The 19,608-nt window shown below is 39.4% G+C and overlaps 1 protein-coding gene across 4 annotated transcripts; it reads right to left on the bottom strand.

Moving 5' to 3' along the window:
- Positions 1-1,564: 1,564 nt before the first annotated feature.
- On the bottom strand, positions 1,565-19,356 carry LOC120714878 (atlastin-2-like). Of its 4 annotated transcripts, XM_040001448.1 has the most exons (16): positions 19,099-19,189; positions 12,419-12,535; positions 11,530-11,702; positions 11,132-11,338; positions 9,333-9,467; positions 9,089-9,193; positions 8,919-8,969; positions 8,772-8,828; positions 8,435-8,527; positions 8,064-8,202; positions 7,508-7,635; positions 6,941-6,997; positions 6,789-6,860; positions 5,722-6,153; positions 3,997-4,140; positions 3,463-3,572 (listed from the first exon to the last, which is right to left on the bottom strand). In XM_040001448.1, the coding sequence occupies exons 3-15, from the start codon at positions 11,596-11,598 to the stop codon at positions 4,003-4,005; spliced, it is 1,683 nt and encodes a 560-aa protein (XP_039857382.1). In that variant the 5' UTR covers positions 11,599-11,702; positions 12,419-12,535; positions 19,099-19,189; the 3' UTR covers positions 3,463-3,572; positions 3,997-4,002. The 4 variants fall into 4 exon arrangements, with proteins under 4 accessions (XP_039857381.1, XP_039857380.1, XP_039857382.1 ...); XM_040001446.1 differs by lacking the exon at positions 12,419-12,535 and having other exon boundaries at positions 3,462-3,572; positions 3,967-4,140; positions 19,099-19,356; XM_040001444.1 differs by lacking the exon at positions 12,419-12,535 and having other exon boundaries at positions 19,099-19,354.
- Positions 19,357-19,608: the final 252 nt, after the last annotated feature.

Genomic DNA, 19,608 nt, shown 5'->3' with positions numbered 1-19,608 from the left:
TTCTTCCGCAGATGTCAATAAACGGCTGTGCTCCCTGGCTAGCTCACGGGAAGCAAGACCAAACGACACCTCCGTCTCCTCCTTGTCTGAGCTCGCCACATTGGTGTCAGAAGTGGGATGATGGTGGCACCCCATGTTCTGACCCGAGTGACTTTTCCCCCGCCGGTCGTGACCGGCCGGTGCGCCAAAAGAAGGCACCTGGACATTTGCAGGACTTTGTGTGGGGCAATGGGGTCGTCGGGGACGACTGACCCCTTAGGTGGGGGCTATGTAGCGGGTCAGGGCTGTTCGGGGTTTTGTTTATGTTGCCATAGTGACGGGTGACGCCTTCTCGCTGCGACGGTGTGTCCTTCCGGGGTCAGAGGGCGCTCTGTGTGTTGTTGTTGCTGTGCGGTTGCCGCGCTGAGCAGTTAGCTAGCGGCAGTGTTCTTCTGCAGATGTCAATAAACGGCTGTGCTCCCTGGCTAGCTCATGGGAAGCAAGACCAAACGACACCTCCGTCTCCACCTTGTCTGAGCTCGCCACAATATTAAACATATCAGGTCCCCATAAGGAGAATCATGTGCTAACGGCTGTCTAAATGACTCGGGTAAAGTTTGTAGCATGCATGCTTGTTGTTTTTGTCTGCTTCCACTTGTCTTTGCACTAGGATGTCGGCGTAAATGTGCAGTCATATTCGTTGTGTTCCCACTAGTGCTGTCAGCGTTAATCTCGTTGAAATGACGTTAACGCCACAACACGGCAAATCTCCGTTAACGAGCTACCCCTGATCGCCCATGCGTGGGGCTAGACGGCCAACACGTTAACGAGCTAACTGCGCTAACACACTAGTTCCCACCCATGTAATTGAGCATTGCGTGGCACATCCAACATACTGTTTTACTTTAGTCCATGACGTGCTTAGCTTCAGGGTCATACGTCACATGAAAACCAAAATAATTCCAAATGCCAGATCTGAATGAGGGTGGGGGAGGTTTCAATTTGCCATGTTGCAAGGAGAGCTTAACTTCTGTCTCGCTAGCTTGCCCTGCGCTCTTCCTTCTGACGATGCTGTCTGTGTTGAGCGACTCAGTGGATCTGCGCTCGACAGTGCAGCCTAGGCGGAGTAGTCGAACGCAGATTCACTGAGCGCTCAACACAGACAGCATCGTCAGAAGGAAAGTTGATAAAATAAATTACAAATGTTGTATTGTTCGATACATATGCGTACCGAACCGAAAGCACTGTATCGAACGGTTCAATATCGATACGAGTATCGTTGCACCCCTAATAAACAGTGGAATCTTTTTAATCCCTTTGGCAAAATGAATGAATCCAAACCTATTGCATTCATTTAATTTGTGTTTGAAACACAAATTAAATGAATGCAAAGAAGTGTGTTTTTTTTTTTTTTTGTTACACTTGTGTGATGATCAGATTTTGGATTAAAGGTTTGGTTAGTCTGCAGAAAATTTTCACATTTCCCAGTTAAGACAACTCTTCATATACACGACATACATGTGTTGCTTGCTGGTCCTTTTAGATGCTTCCATCAAGGAATAAAAGACAAAAGGAGCCGAAAGAGTTGTGTTGATGATTTATTCTTAAGGTAAACATCTTATTCAAAAATAAATTACCAGAGATATCTTTAAAAGAGACAGACACCTTCTCCTGCCCGCTCATCACAATCAAAAGCTTTTCCTGTCAGATTTATTCACGCGTTTCCGCTAACGTCAATTCTCACGTGGAGAAACTAAACCTACAGCAGCAACTTATCATTCTTAAACCACAGACTGGTAAGTTGATCAACAAGAGAGGAAAACAAAAAAAATAACCATTTTCAACTGATTCGCTATAAAATGTACACAAAGTTTATTTAAATATTTAATCCAACGTACATGCCCGATTTGTAATATGAACACATAAAAAAAACAACCAAAAAACAAAAGACTGTACAGTACAAGACTGGTGCTTAAGGTGAGCAGTGGATGGAATCGATGTGAAAAAGACAGGTGTGACGAGTTAAACCGACTGGGTAGATTTATTTAGATCATTTAACAGTCAAGCACATTTTATTCATTTCATTCTGGAGATCGAAGCTCTGACAGCTGCCTCAACAAAAAGGCAGGTAAAGTGTCAGGTAAGGGGTTTGGGGAGCGAGCTGAGAAGACGAGACCTACAGCACTCACTTGTGTCAGTTAAAGTAAAAGCTGATCAGCTTAGCTTCACCGACACTGGTTTCATTTGAATCATGTCTTTGTGCTAAACTAACCAGCAGCTGAGTGTTGCTTTATGCGCATCTTCTCATCCAACTTTCAGCAAGAAAGTGGACAAACATAGCTCCTCAAACTTAATCCTTTAATAAGGTTTATAAAAAAAACAAAAGCATCAAATTTACCGTAAATAATGTACAAAACATCTGAGCTGGGGCTCCCAAAGCAACAGTCAAACTTACAGCCTGTAGGTCCTAAAACTGCAAACAATCAGCACTAGTGACTTAAACTGAACTACCTCACTATAGCTGGACTCTAAAAGCTCCTCATGATATAACACAGCTCCTCTTAACAGCATGCAGTGGGCCAAAATCTGTCAGGTCTGTTACAAGAAGTCCAGATATAACGCGTAAAGAACAAGAGGATTGAGACTCAAGAGATAATAATGGAATATGAAACAAGCGCAAAGATGGGAGCCCAGATGTGGATTATACAAATGTTACCTGATTAACTTGTCTTCCAAATGTAGTGCAGAAAACTAATAAAGGAGGCAGACAGAAGAGAGAGAAAAAAAAGAATTACAGCTTTGATTTTTATCCAGAAGTCACATTTTCAGTGGTAGATAAATGTCTTTAAATTGCCTCAGACTCAGATTTTAATTTACTTTCACTTCAGTAGAATCAAGAGAAACTTGAGCGTCACATCTTCATGAGCTTTTTAAGTCGATTAGTTGTCTGTTCTTGCAGGACAAGCTATCACCAGGCAGAAGAGGAAGTAAACCTAGCTGGCCTGTAAGACGAAATGAATTCAGTTTGCATCCAATGCTGATAACAGCTGCCCACAGCTGTGTCAGTTTTCCCTGAATTACAGCTTAATCATGATACGAGTGCAGTTCACTACCAGCATCAATCTGTGTGTACGCGTGTGTCAGCCTTCAGTATGCATCACAATGCAGCATGGCACACTGGAGAAGATTTGTCAGGTGTTTTGGCAGGAGGCTGGACTCTGCTCAGTCAACATGCAATATCTGAGCTGAGGCACTGGGGGGCGATGAAGAGCAGAGCAGGCAGAGGGCCTCAAGTCCTTGACAGGCAAATAAAGAGGGGGGCAGCTATGTGATGAAGGACATTTGGCAGGAAAAACAAAAAAAGTGGGTCAGCTTTGGTGTTGAACTAGTTTCACAGTTCTAGGACTGAACACGCCGAGTCAGTGGAGGATGATGATGATGAAGATAACAGGTAGAGTTGAGGAGGAAGAGCATCAATCACTCTTTAACCTTGTTTGCTGCGAGCCTTGTTCTGTCAAGCTGGCTCTAATAGAGTTCATCACTGTCTGTCTCATGTTATCCCCCATGTATTGCTCAGTAACTGGCTTCAGAACCTGCAGGAGGAGAAAAAAAAAAAGGATCTGCATGAACGGATGATCAAACTGATTATTAGTTACAAATAGTCGATAAAGGAGACAGAAACTAAAAGAAAGTAGGTTAGGGAAGTAAAGCACTTAAAAGGAATGAAAACAAAAAAAGGATGTATTTTTCAAAGTGCTGACCAGGGAAACAACTGAAAACTCTTAAGACGCGTGATTCACAACAAAGCCAAGGAAAAAGAAAACCTTTGTTTCTATCCACACAGAATAAAATTATAAACCGTTTGTGCAGCCTCAGTGTCCCAGACGTGCTCCGTGCTCACACCCAGTACAAAAATCCAGCATCAACAGACTGAAAATTAAAAATCAAGAGGCCAGCAAACTGAAGGTTTTGATACAAGATATACACGTTTACGAGTCTGCAAATCCACCAGCTGACCAGCAGTTAGTTGGTCTTCTTGTAGTTGTCGTTGAGAGGAGACAGAGCTTTCAATTCCAGTGTTGCTCCTGACGGGAGGGAAGGGAGGAGAGAAATAGGCCACGCCAGGCAGCTCCTGACGGGCTCCAAAAGTTTGGAAATGACCTGAGAGGAAAGCAGGGAGGAACGGGGGAGTTAAACAGAGGGGAACCAGGCACTGATACTGGAAGAGGCCGTGGGAAAGAAGTGATGGAAAAATAAATAAAATGATAAATAAAATCAGAACAGAGAAGGAAATGATATGGTGCAGGCAGACAAAAACTGGAATCAACATTGCTCACCTTTCTTACCATCCTCTAAACAGCAGGAGAGGCACAAACAGAGACAGGAAGGTTGAGTGATAAAACATATTTAAAAAAAAAAAAAAATAGGGAAGGCAAACAAACGAGGATGAAGGATGTGCTGGCTGGGTTTCACTGGAGCTCTGTAAGGTGAAGTGAATATAAGGATAACAGGATAAGAGGACAGAAAAAAAGGCTAGAAGACAAAGAGGAAGAGAAGCATGGAAGGAAGAAAATAAACCAGATGTGCACAGATATAATGAACCTGGAGAAAAATAAGCTGTTAACATAATGACTTTTACATTAAGCTTCAACTTAAACTAAATACACAAAACAGTAAGAACAAATACACAAATCCATCAGATTTATACTCTGTGGATATTATTAGAAGGATAATAATTAACTGGCCCAAGATGGACCACATAACCAATTATTCACCTGAATTATTCAAACTACTCTCACTTCATCTCAGCATCAGATTGGGCTGCAAGCTACTGTAATTTCCCTTCACTAGTTTCTCACATTTAAGTCTAGATTATACTTGTCATTCCTGGTTGACAGAATGTAAATGTAATGTGATGATATGTAAATTCTCAATGGGAGAGCCCATGCTTCGTATGGTCAAAAACCAGCAGGCACGCAGACGTCAGCACGGACCCTCGTGCTAACCGTCTGATGATTAAGTTTGTGGACGCAGAATATATATGTGTCCCTGCTTTAGTGTAGTGCCTCACAAAAGCCTTTCTTGGAGTTTGCAAGGTTTTTTTGGCTACTTTACAAGCAAATAGCGCTTCGATAAGTGTCTAACAAGATGCTCAAATCAAAAATGTTGTCTTTATTTGTGAAAAACAAACTACTGACTCTTTGCTGTTAGCCTTGTTCTTTCTCCCATTAGTAACCGTTGCTTTGCTGCTGCTGTATGACGCAGTGAACAGAGATATAGTTTAATAGATCAAATGGTTGTCAATCTGTCTCTTTTGAGTTACAACTGGCTGATCATTATGCTTGATGAACACTCATGCATCGATAAGGTTCATAATTGTACGTTTCGGTTTAAATGTAAAAAGGACAAACCTCTATTGCAAACTGATCTTTGGTGCTTCTGCACTATGATTTCCTTCTTATTGGCTAGCTTTCAGTATATAAAGGCACTGAACTATTACTGATTTTTGGACTTAAAAAAAATAAAAATAAAAAAAATAAAAATAAAAAAAATAAAAAAATAAATAAATAAATAAAAAAAAAAAAAAAAGGAATGCCACAATATCAACAAAAAAATAAAAACAAACAAACAAAAAACCACCATAAAAAAATTAAGGAGATGAAAACCAAGCCAGTCGATTGAAGTCTGTGCACACACACACAGAGACACACTTTTCTCCCTCCTCTCACACTGTCTACCCACCTGCACCCAGAGTGCTTCTGCCACCTCATCAATAATCGTTCCCACCTCCCGAAACTCTCCTGAGTACTTCACGTAACCCCAGGCACAGAGCGACAGCAGCGCCACGCCCATGACCAGGTTAGCCAGTGTGGCTAAGGTGCTCAGGCCGATGAAACCCGTCACTCCAGACACCACATAGGTGATGAACATGAGAGCGAAAAGCGTGGCAGGGGTGCGTGCTGCGTAGAAGATGTTTTTGCCTTCGTTCTGCTTGGAGAGGTTGGTGTAGGTTTCCTCCAGCTCTGACTCCAGCTGATTCTGGTAGCGCTGGCAAAACTCCTTGCCCCCCATTTTCTTCACAGAGCGGAAGTAAGACACAGAGTAATCGCGGATCTCCTCGTGGCAGCGCTTCAGATCAGCCGGGGCGACGTAAGGCTTATCCCCACCGCAGACCTGTAGGGAGGAGGAGATGATATCAGGAGAAAGTCTTTCCTTCTAAATTTTTATTCCTAAGTAGTATGAAATTCTAAGTCATTCTGTTTGTTTGTTGGTACCTTATTACATTTACACAGGAAAATATTTACTGCATTTTCCTGAGTCAGTCATGTAAAACTAGTCAGCAAGATAGTTTTCATCTACTTAATGCATCCATGCAAATACTTGACTGCGATACTATGAAAATTAGATCGATCAGAATTACCAGCACTCAAAGTACAGCACTGTGAAAAGAAAAAGAAAAAAGGAAGGACGCTGCAGTGATTTACTGAAACATGGTCGAACGTACATAGAAATGCACTGATAAGGCAAAGGCAGAGTTTGTACAATTCTAATGAACTTAAGTTAACTTTATTATTCACTGTGAGGATTTTTTCTATCCAGGTACACTCTTACTGCACTGGCAATGTCTCAGGGACTATTGTCAGGCTGGAAAATGTAGCCTGAAACTTATTGCCCAAAATGCCAGGTGATTATCAGGTAGGAAGCGCAGGTCAATTAATCAGGCAGTGATATTCCCATATTTGCTCCCTGGACTTGGACACCTTTTAGACTTCATTCACGATGAATATCAGGGATAAACCGGTCCTTACCTGCTCCATTTTCTTGCTGTACAGGTCTTTGGCTCCTGCCACAGCTGTCAGGTTGTTGGCCTCTGCTGTTGCCTATCAAAAAATGAAAGACAAAAAGATTGAACACAACCCTAATCAAAATGAGATGACTTAAAAGATTCCCAATTACTGACCTGCAGCATGGTCTTTGGGTGAGGCAGCTCCTCTCCCTGGTAGATCTTTATGTAAGCCTGCAGGAAAGAAAAATGAGTCTCAGCATCACCAAAGTGTTTCTTTAGTTAACACTCTGGCAGGTAGGTGACTTAACAAGTACTCCAAGTAAAAGGCTGATGTTATCTTTAAAAATGATTTAATACTGCAAAAACCCCTAAATAAAATTTCATGCAAGTATGACTGGGCACACTTATTTTGGAAAGTTGGAGAAATGTAATCTGATGACAAAGAACTGAATACTTTTGTCAGTGAGACCACAGTTTACCAAAAGCTCTGGATTGCTATGTGTCGTTTATTCACTCTCAAGCTTTTGTGATTTATCAAAAAAAGGCAGAAGGGTGTACAATTTGAAGCTTTGTATTTGTAGTGCAGGAGGTCAGTATGAAAAGCACTGGAATCATTTGTGCAAGCAGCTGTAATCCTGTATACACTGAGACCTCTGTCGTTTTTTTAAATGTAATTTTATCTTAACAACAATAGGTCATATTTTGGTTATAGACTGGTATTTATTTAAAATTATGCACCACCTTGAAGTACTCCAGAAGATCTTTGCAGGTGACCTTGTTGCCTCCGATCTCTTTCTCTACCAGCTGACTCGGTGCCAGAAGAAGAGGCACGAGCTGGGCCAACTCTTTTTTGAAGTCTTCATCGATGTCTAAAACATGGAAAGTTGTGTAATTTCAGTCCAAAGAGCTTTGGCAACATAATCCTAGAAGTAAAACTTGGCACTCTGAAGACATGTTGTAATTCTATTTTTATCAGTATTAGCAAGGGTTAGGACAGGTATCATTTTTGAAGTTAGAAATACCACTCAAACAATTTTCTCTCTCTCTGTCTCTGTCTCTCTCTCAAGTTTCTGGTTTTAAGCCTGACAGGGACAATGCTATGCATAAATCCAATGGTGACTGGTTGAAAAACTGCCATGAACAGGAAAGGGAGTGACAGCAGAGTTGAAACTGGCTGAGGTAACAGCTACAACATATAGGCGCCAATCTGCAATGTTTTGAGCAGGCTCCGTGTACAACCAGCACCTACCATGTCTTTAGCCATTAGTCTACATTACTACTGTTGCCTTGTTCTCACCTCTCAGCCTGCCGTCAAATTTTGGGTTAGTAGCCACCTTCAGGCCAGGATGTGGCAGCAGGAAGCAGTTGATGTTGGAGAAACAGTGCTGGATATGATTTCTCACATTCTGCAACTCTTCATGTTGATTATGTTTAACCTGCATCGACACACACAGTGAAAATGTGAGCTTGTTACTGACTTTTTGTGTTTTTCAAGAAGAGATGCGCCATCCATAACAGGAACATTGTTAAAATTATTTGTGCTGCAGGAAGCAATAATCATTGTGTGAACATCAGGGTATGGTAGGTTTCTTCTGTCTAGAAGCCTGTAACCTCTGACACTTTTCTCCCCTTTTATTTTCTGAATCTGCGTTGAAATGTAATTCTCACCTGCAATCTTTTATCCAGAAATTCATTGCCTCCTTTCATTCCATAACAGAATTCGTAAGGAAAACACCAATCCCGAATGAGGAACATTAGAGACTAAAAGAGAAAACCAACAGTACAGAAACTCAGAGAATATCTTTCATTTTATGAAAAAAAATAAACAAAAACAAAACAACATTGTAACTGAAATAAACGAGGCTATTTTTCTTCTTTCTTTTTTTATTTTTTTACTTTTACTTGTCCACACTACATTTGTTTTCAGTAAAAGGGCTGACTCAAACCTCAAACAATGTACACTGTGAATTGCAACAAACACACAGCGAACAGAAAAAGCCAGTACCTGGAAAGGTTTCTCGGACACCTCTTCCATTGCAAGACGGCCATATTCAGTGAAGAGCTTCAAATGAAAGGAAAAATAAATGACAATGAAAGAACTGAATATTCTGATGGTACTTTTTGGTGAGAGAAGAAACAAAATGACACAAACCTGGAGGTGCTGCAGGTCATCCTCTTGTATGTTTGAAGAGAGATTGTACACCTGAAAGAACCAAAAACAAAAAACAGAACTTAAATGTAATGCAAGGCTTGCATCTTAATATGTTAAAATAAATATGTAAATATATTATATTTAAAGAAAAGACATGCTTTGAGTATCACCTGAACAGAGCTGGTCATTGTGCTGAGGGCAAAAACTGTAGCACTGTCCTTTATGGTAGACTGACTGTCAAATGCTCCTTGTGTGTCAACAAGGAGCACAGCAACCTGTCGGGATGAGATTAAACAAGTTCAAAACACATTCAGCACAAGTTTGTGTCGAAATGTTTGAAAATTCATTAACAAAAGATTAAAATAACTGTTCATGATAAATATGTCTGGAAATGAGTGGAGGTGTTGTATCTACCTTGTCGCCATCAGGCTTCTCCACCACAAACACTTCACTCCAGACCTGAATTCCTGTGGTTTCCCTCTCACACCCTCCTCTCCAGGTGAACCCAGTCAGGGGCTCATCATTACCTCCTATCCATGAGTCTTTATCCTGAAAAGGAAAGATTCAAGATGAGACAGAGAAGGGAACAGAGGGAGATGAAAACCAAGGTTGTTTGTCATCTAGATCCATGTGAATTCCTGTCTAAGACTGGGAGAGGATGAAAGATAAAAGTGAAAATTGCACAGGTACACTGCCCAATGGGGCTGATCCCGAGGTCTTTTGTCAGTGCAGTGTGTTGTAACGTTTCTGGAATGGTGCATGTAAGACTAATGCAGTATGCCAAATGAAGGAAAAGCAACCAAAGGTTAATTACAATCAACATGTTTTATAGCATCTATGATGATTACAGCAACACGTTTCAACTAAACATTGTTCAAAGAGATATCAACACAAGCTGAACAAACAGATGAATAAAAAAAAAAATTTCTTAATGTAGAATTTCACATAATATAATATAATATAGTATATTTTTGCCAGTCAACTGCTGTGATTGCGAGCACAAACGTCAATTAATGGTAACTCTTTGTGACAATGAATGTTTATCCCACTGACCACAAATAGGAAATGCAGCTTCAAAGCAAATGTGTGATTTAAAGGTCAGAGTACATCAGAGTACTGATTCCCCATTAGTACATATCTGTGCTGTGTCCAAGTGTAATGTGATGACAGATAATAAATACCTGCAGACAATACTCCCTGTAATAAAAAGGAAAAAAAAAAAAGCTGCACACACTTATTAAGTCTAGTGGTAACATTAAGTCATGAATAAACTTGAATTAATTATCAATAACTTCATGAATGCCCGTGTTCATGCCCAACAACCATACCATACTTGCAACACCCTTTTGTATTTCCTGGTATGTGTTCACGTGCGTGTTATTTGAAAATAAGTGTAAGGTGATCCTGACTGCTTCTGTGTGTCCAACTGCTGTTAGAGGGGCTCAAAGACTCACCGTTTACACTTCTATAGGAAATAAACAAGATACTGTGCTCACGTGGACCGTGTGGACCACACTCAAAATCTTACTCTCCTGGTTCAGCAAGTATCTCAGTACAAAATCAAAACTGGAAGCACTTGTCTTTGCTCGTCACCTGTGCATGCAAGTACTAGTTGAAGTGTCCTCTGCTGTCCTTGTTCATTTCTACCCAATTTCACAATCTCTACTGACTGAAAATGTTACTCAATAGTCACCCTTTGAGCAAGGATAAACTCTTATGTTTACTTAGCTCATGTAAACACATCTTGGGTTCAAAATTAGCACTAATCTATATCTCAGCTCAGTGAAACTGTGTACAAATGAAAGTAGTAAATTTTATATATGAGGAGACATCAATTTGACTGTCTTTATTTATATCTAAAGAATATCTTTAATGCTCCGGGTTGTACCAATATGATTAAATAATGATTCTTTAACAACAACAACAACAACAACAACAACAACAACAGGTCTGACACAGTGTAATTTAATGAGCTTATCCCAGAAGTCATAGGGAAAGTGGTGGATTACAGCCTGAACAGGTCTCTAGTGTATGTCCAGGACTAATACAGAAAGACGCATTCATTCATGTTCCCATACTCTATGGCCAGCTTAGAATTACTTCCATGTCTTTGGACTGTGGGAGGAAGCCAGAACAGCCACACGGGCTGAGAGAAAAAGATGCAAACCTCAGACAGAAAGAGGCAGCTCAGAAATGCATGTTGGTCGTCTCACCCGGTTGTGCATGTAGCGCAGCATGAAATCCAGCAGGAAGGACTTTCCCTTCCTAAAGGCTCCAGCCACAGACACAACAACCACGTTCAGGTCCTTCACATGTTTCTGCAGCAAGACTTCCTCCAGTGCCGTGGCGTTCAGCTCAAAGTTGTGCTCATTTGCCTGGACAATCTGGATGGGCCCGGCCACTTTTTTCTCTTCCACAGGCTGAAGACACAAGTTTGCAAACAGTCAGGTTTGTCAGGGAGGTTCAGGTGATTTTTGTAGACCCTCAAAGAATTCAGTTGGTCACATTATTCTCCCAAGTGTTGCTTACTTCAAACATTTATAAAAGTATTGTTATATTTACATATCCTAAATCTCATTAATAGACTAATATGGTAGAAAACACATCAAACCTTCACATCTTTTTCTTGACTCCCTTCCTTTGGTTGGGGGGTGGGACTGATATTTTTGCCCAAATCCATGGTTCTGGGAAACAAATCATTGTCATCTTCAGATTTCGCTTCAGGTTTTGGAGCCTTGCGTTGGGAAATGGTGCAATCTTTGAATCCATTGACACCTTTAGAGCCTAAGACCAAATGGAGATAAAAAGCTAAAATGAAAGTGGTTACATAACACCATGCTAGATGATAAAAGATAAAGTGAGAAACGGGACTTTTGCGACCAGCTTATTTTCTAAGGAAAAGCTTACTTCCTTATTTCTAAGGAAAATAACTTCCTTTAGACTACTGATCTGTAAAGCTAGAGAGAAAAAAAACAAATGCCACATGGATCAAACTAAAGACGGGACTCTTTCCAGCTTTGTGTATTGGGCTAAATACTGCTATCCACTCTGGTTCCCTTCATCTAGGTCAAGCTCTAAAATAGCTGTGTGTTGAAAATCACAAAGGGCCAGGAAAAAAGGACAAGTAAAGTAAGTCAGCAGGACAGTGCTTTTAGTGTTGTTCTCAGCCTTTTCCCCAAAATTTCTGTAAATATTGACTAAGTCTTAAATCCCTTTCCTTAAAAACTGATTTCTTCCTGTATCATTGGCATAAAAGCAGTGAACATGAGTTTGATGAACTCCAAAATCTATTATTTACAGATGAATGGCTTCTTGCATCTTTGAATGACATACAAAATCATCTTTAAAAACAAAAACATTGTATCATTTTTTCTTTTAAAGATTCAGAATATTCACAGGTAAAGGCTAAAATGACACTATTTAAATATACAGTTCACTGTGTACTTAAATATAAATTATTGACAGCCTATGAAACAGGTTGGGTTACAAGCCATTCATACCAAGTTGTCTCAGTCACGTCTGTCACAAGATTCAAATGGGCTGTCAGGAAAGCAACGTGACCAGTCTCTTCTAATTTGCTTGGCATTCTTGATAAGTACATGACCTCCATCGAAGTCCTGATATTTACAAAAAAAATGTATAACTATGAGCTCCTGCTTCATAGACACCATCAAGATACTAAGCATTTATCAGGAGTAACAAAACTGACAATACAAGATAAGACATCACAATTATGAAAGTGGAAGGTTATGCATTACTAGTGTGTTTAACTGAAAAACAAATGGAGTAATTATACACAACTTCTTCTATTCATGACCACAAGCTGTGCCATTAGTCATTTTACAAGAAAGTTATTTTAAAAAGAAGCGCTATCACTTATGTATAACACAAATTTCAGTCGAACATTTTAACTAAACAAGAAAGTCAAGTCTTGAAATTAATAGTCTGTTTTGAGAGTCCGTGGCCTCTTACAGAAACTGAGCATGTTTTTAGATAAAGTGGAAATCCTAAAGAAAGAAAAAAAAAAAAAAAAAAAAAAAAAAAAAAAAAAAAAAAAGTTGTGCAAGTACCGGTAGAGCATGTACACAAAAGATTTTTTTTTTAAATCAAGAAAAATGCCAAAATTGAATTATTTGCCGATTTAAAAAAATAAAAAATAAAAAAAAAATTTTAAAAAAAGGAAATAAATATTTTTGAAAATGACTTTGGTTACAGGTCTTTTCTCAGGAAAACAAAGCCAATCAGGAAATATTCAGAGCACATGACCAGAACATCAGCTAACAGAGGGCTTCAGTTGTGACAGTTGTGTTCACTGCTGGCAGCACAGCAGTGAACACAGCCAGCACAGAACAGTTGGCGTGCTTTAGAGAATATAAGCAGCTGCAGCAAGGAAAGCAATGGTGGAAAGTAACAAAGGTGATTATTCTTTGTTTAAGAGCGTACTAAAAACTAGCTCAGATCGGCAGCCATTTGGGCAGTTATGTTAGATTGTGAAATACACAAATAATAGAAATAACGCCTCAACTTCTTGCAGAACTTTTAAAGCAACTAAGGAGCAGTATTTCCTGTGAGAGACACCCATTAAGTGTGAACTTAGGGTTTAAGCTTAACTTCATATACATTTTAAATGTTCAAAATAAGTTTTATAACCAAGTTTTTCCTAGCTCAAAATTGGATTTGGGAGTGGCTTTGCATGCAAGCGTGATTGACTAAATATCGTTGAAGCAAAGAATGTGTCCTGCCTTACTTAACTGAACCTTTTTCCTGTTATATTTGTCTACCTAATTCTTTACTTCCATAATAAATTTCTATATGTACCAAAGTAAAGGAAAGGGAAAATTTCTGAAATATATAAGGTTGTAGAAAGTTCTGTGGTGATGGGTCAAACTTTTCTAATGGTGTGATACTTGGACTTCTAAGCTCCTCATCTATGATGTATTGCTTCTTTTCTTTCTGTAATATTCTACTTCTACTAATAATGTGGATCTTTGGACTTTACCATTAGTCTAATATTTTGGAACCTCACGCTAAGTTTTCAGGGTTCAACAACACTGTTTTTCAATGTTTTCTCACAAAGGAGAAGCAAACAATCAATTTTTTTTTTTTTTAATTAAATAACCTGAAGATTAATTACAGCTGTCTAACAGTTTAAGCTTTTGAGAACATCAGGTGATATTTCTTAAGAGAACAACTGTAAATAGGACACCCAAAGACCCTCTTGGAGCTGCAAACGGGCCACAGCGGTGTTGTAAGCACAGGGCAGTTACAGTAATCTCCTCTGCACACAAATTAGCCCTGAGCATTTCCTTAGTCTGTGGCACTGCAGGTTTCCATCAAGACCAAAGCAACACTTAGCAGAATGAAGTGGCACAGACTGCAGAGACCTACACAAAGACACTATTCTGCTAAGACTCTGAGGGGCCTATGTTGCAAAACAAAAACAATACAGGCCGAGTATGCAAGAAAGCATAACAGACAGTAAAACCCCATTAGCTCTGCTGATATGTGCACTCACTACAACACTTCATGATATATTAGCAAATGCACTGCCCTGCTCCTCCGCTTCCAGAAAATGAGGACAGGCCTAAAATTAGCCTCCTTAACTTGTTATCTTATGATGGCACAGAGCAGATGTTAACTGGCCTACACGATTCCCTGACACACAATTGATGATGAGGAATTTGCATCACACAAGCATAAAGCAGCACACAAATCCTAGAGATATGCATGACTAGTTGACAAGCCATTTAAACACTAGATCCCTCATTAGATGATGTTAGAAGACAAATTCTTCTTATTTTCTTAATAAGTGTAAGTGTTAATGTGAAACAATCCCCATCAGTTAACTATTGTTTGAAATGCTCCAATGCTACTCGGGATGGATTGAAACATCTCGATTTCTGTGACAGAAAGATGTAAACAAGCAAAGTGTAAAACAACCATGCAAACCAGTGCTGCTTGTGGTGTAGTCAGCTCTAATCGGCACTGGAGCAATATGTAAACACAATCAGGACGCTAAAGGGCAATTTATTCCTCTGTGCTCAATCTATGTACAGAATGCAAGTCTGCAACTGACCAATACTGCTGCTAGAACTAATACTTGTGCATTGTGTGCCTGCAGTGATCTGTAGTTATACCGTCGAAATCTGAATAATGGCTGAAAGATTAACAAGAAATGTAAAGGAAACAATAGTATAGTACAAGATGTTGTCATTTGTAGAGGTGAACATCAGGTTAGTGCAGTAAGGTTTCCGAAGCATTACACAGTTATCTTTAACTATCAAGTGCAAGAATAGTATGCAAGGTAGCCTACATCTCAGCAGCATATCCCAAATGAGCTTCCTTGCCCTCACCCCCTCCACTCGACTCCTGCACTACATCTGAGGCAGACTTTGATAAAGCTACAGTCCAGTAACTTAAGCAGCTGTCTAAATATGGAATGTTTCCTACTTTAAACAGGCAATGTCTGTGTAGGAGTGCAAAAATTACAAAGAAACTGGCCTTTGGGAATAAAACTGTACTATAAAAAGACAACATCATATCCAGTTAGTCAAGCATGATTAAACAATTAACAAATAACATTTCTAGTTGAGTCACAAGAGAGAAAAATGGCATTTAAAGTGTTGGGGGGGAAAAAAAGGAGAAAATTTCAAGCAAAAATCTACTGTTGCAACCACAGATTAGTAACACCAGCTAGTCACAAGCCTGGTTAAAACTCCTTCCAGCCGTAGCACATCCAGAATATACATGTTAATTACTAGGTGATACTTTTTTATTCAATGCATAAAGAAGGAGGAGTTCACTGTAGGCTATTAAGATGCAGCTATGCTAAATTCCCTGCACTCCAACACTAAAAGACAACCTGACTTGGCCTCTCTGGACACGAGTCAACAAGGGGAAATGTTGTGTTGCAGCAAGCAGACCAATGTGAAGTCTGCGAGGACAAAGTGCAGATTAAGAGCAGCCGGAGTGAATGTTGTTGTTGCCACAGAGTCAGCTGGTGTGTTCCAAACTAGACATAAGGGTTATCACGATAAGGATTCCTGACTGTCCCAGCAGCAACTCTTTAGTATTCAGTCAAATATTTTGACTTGGTTTAACAAATGTACGCGGCATTAAACTGCTGACAACAGACCATTTTCTACATTTGTAAAACAAGTTGAAGTTATGACAACATAGACGGGAAAGATGTGACAGGTTTTAACAACATTTAACATTAACTGTAGATTTCAACATACCATTATGACCACAGCTCAGTAAAACGGTGAAAAGTATCATGGGCAAGTTAACAGTCCAATTTAGACCAATAGCTATTATATGATGGTTTATGGTGAAGCTGCAGCCTCTCCTTTCTGTTACACACAGCTGGTAGCAAAGATATAGCACACCACTTCTGTTCACTGTATTACTGAAGGAACTGTTGCAGGTAAAAGCCATTACAATCTTTTATCAAACAGTCTGTTTAACAGGGTTAAACATGAAAAGGATATCTTGTTGCCTGACCACAGTCTTAATGAGGTAAAATGAAAATTGTCTCTATGCAAACTGCTGGTTTAGCCTGGCACAATCTTAAAAAAAAAAAAAAAAAAAAAATGGCAGATTTCCTGTAAAATTTGCTGCATGTTGAAATCAATCCTTCCACACCTCTCTTTCTACCTGTAAAGGAATATAGATTTAGTTGCCTTATTTATTTTTGCAGGTTTAGACTATTTATATGACATCTAGCTCTCTCAGGGGTTATCTATTGATGTAAACAGTTATCTTACTTAAAATGTTTTTTCATGTTATTTATGGTCATTTGATAACCAAACGTGTATTTTAAGGTTAAGTAAACTAAACCCAACTTTTAAACTGATTAAAAGTATTTTTATCATAGTCCTGTGGATTTTTCCTTTTATGGGAAGGTCACAATCCCTTTCCTGGGTGTCAAAAAGCTTTCGTACCCTAAAATGAAATCTACTAAAAAGTTATGCTATAAGAGATTGAGGTAGTAGGCTATATAGTTTTAGCAGACAATGAAATGTACTGTACTGTGAAAAAGTATTTGCCCCTTTCTGATTTATAACTAAAAACAAACCAATTTTAATATTAGACAAAGATATTCATTTTTTTAATGATTTAATTTATTAAAGGAAAATTAGCCCCAAAACACCTGACCCTGTGTGAAAAAGTAACTGGTCCCTAACCTAACACCTGGTTGTGCCACACACAGGGCTTATAACAATGAGTCTTACTTCACTGTGGAGGAATTTTTGCCCACTATTTTCTCCGCAAGTGCTTTAATTCCGCCACACAGGAGGGTTTGAGATTGAACAACCTGTTTAAGGTCATGCCAAAGCCTTTCAATTGGATTTAAGACTGGACTTGACTAGGCCACTCCAAAACGATTATTTTTAAACTATTCAGAATTGGACTATTCTGGTGTGTTTCAGATCGTTGTACTGCTGCATAATGTGAGTGCGGTTGAACTTGCTAGTCACATAGTCTCCTTCAGGATTTCGTGGTAGAGAGTAGAATTTATGGTTCCATCAATTAGAGCAAGTAGGCCAGATCCTGACTTCCAAAAAGTTTCAATTTTTGTTTCATCAGAACACAGAATACTTTCCCAAAGGCCACTCCTGGGAAAGCTCACCACTGCTCCAAGTTTACTCCATTTGTTTATAATGGCTCTTACAGTGATTTACTGGAGTTTCAAAGCCTTGTAATCCTTTCCAGACTGATCGATGTCAATGATTTTGTTTCTCATTTGTTGAGTTTCAGTAGAGTTTTCCTTGATGTGTTACTTTTTAAGACGTTTTAGCCGACTTCACTTTGTCAGACAGGTTCAGTTTGCATAATTTATTTATTCAACAGGTCTGGCAGTAATCAGGGCTGGGTGTGACTAGTGAAAGATGACTAAACACATTTTTGTGACATTTTATAAGGGAGGCTACTTACTTTTTATACACAGGGCCAGATAGCTAACCTTTTTTCCATTAATAAATTACATCCTCATTTAAAAACTGAATATTGTATTTACTCAGGTTATCTGTGTGACAAATGTGTGGGGAGGGAAAATAAAAACACAAATGGCAAAACCACTTTCCTCAGCATGGTATGGAAGTTGCCCACTGGGATGAAAAGAAGGCTTAAGAAGCTTTATCACAAAGACATGTTATCATCATCTGGAAAACGTTAAATTCTCGCGTTTGTGTTAAAATTGTTAATAAGTCAGAGCTTTGTATTACATCACAACTACACTCAATGGCAATAGGCTAATGTAACTCTGCCAAGGAATATACAAAATACATAAAATTCAATACAAAAAAACTTTTTTTTGCCTGTCCCGTTTGGCTCTTTTGCCATCAGAATTATTGTCTAAAGGGAAAGAAAGATGCCCAACGAATTACAAAAAAACTAAATGGAAAAAGGAGACAAATGATCTACATTATCTTCATAGGATCATGGCTATGATATTTTTAATTTTCTGCTAAAAAACACAAGCAAATGCGAATCTGATTGGCAATTACCTTGTTTAGGTCTGCTAACAAAGTGAGCAGACTACTTATAGGGTATGTAAAAATATCCCAGTCATTAGTGGGATGAGATTAGCGCGACGTTACTCGATTTGTATTGCCTACAATCCGGTTTAAGGACATTGGTTTCAAACTTAAGCATGAAAGCACTTTAAGGCAGTTCAAAGTGAGCATGCAGGATGTGGAAAGTTTAAAAAAAATAAAAAATAAAAAAAAAAAAGCGCGGACAAGCCGTGGGTCCTTCCTGAAACCAGGTGAAAGTGACGGCCCGGACAAACGAGCAGACAGGTGTCGCGTTTGAATTTTGTATCCGGGTCGGAATCACTTTTCTACAGCTGCGTTTTCTCCCCAAGTTACTTAAGAAAAAACCCACACTTTAACAGTGAGGACTCAAACCCTCATTTCAACTCAAGTAAAATTCGCAGACTTTAAACCAAGTTGCCTCTGTTTGCGAGCTACACTAGACACATTCTGGCCGGGGCATTTGGCAGGACACCACGGGTCTCTCCAACTGAAAACAGAAACGTCTGGCTAACGGTAAAGCCCCCTGACTGGGACAAAGACCACCGAAACATAAACATTTTAACTCGTAAACGCGGTCCCGGCTTCACTCTCCCCATCAGCTCGCTGTCACACGTCTTTTCGCACAAATAAAAATACTTTACCTTTGCCATCGAGTCCGTGGCTGTAGTTGTTCTCCAAGTGAGTTCTGTTAACCAACCCGCTCTCCGCCGCCATCTTGGACTACTGAAACCTACCGTTGCTGACGTCAAAGGAGCTTTTTTTTTTTTTTTTTTTTTTTTTTTTTCTCGCGCACTCTGCTGAAGTTATATCCCGCCCCGTGGCTGCTGCCGCAGCAATGCAAACTATTTACAGATATCCCAGAGGCAAAACAAGTGTTTCTTTAATTAGTTTACAGCACACGTTCAACTAATCATTGCACCAATTCAAACTTTAAATTTCGTCCCCCTGACACCAGCATAAAGTCTGATTTCAGGGGCGTACCAATGAGTTCTCTCAACCCCCTGTTGCAGTGATTCCCAAAGTGTGAGCTGCAGCCCCCTGGTGGGCATTGACAGCACTTCTATTGGCATCTAGGGTTTGTTTACTACAAAAATATAATTTAAAAAGTATAGTTATTCTTTATTTATTGAAGATAAAAGGACCTCTGTGGG

Source organism: Simochromis diagramma, unplaced genomic scaffold (assembly GCF_900408965.1).
Source record: "Simochromis diagramma unplaced genomic scaffold, fSimDia1.1 OVJJ01000421.1, whole genome shotgun sequence".
Lineage (NCBI taxonomy): Eukaryota > Metazoa > Chordata > Actinopteri > Cichliformes > Cichlidae > Simochromis > Simochromis diagramma.
This window is presented reverse-complemented; position numbering and strand designations above follow the sequence as displayed.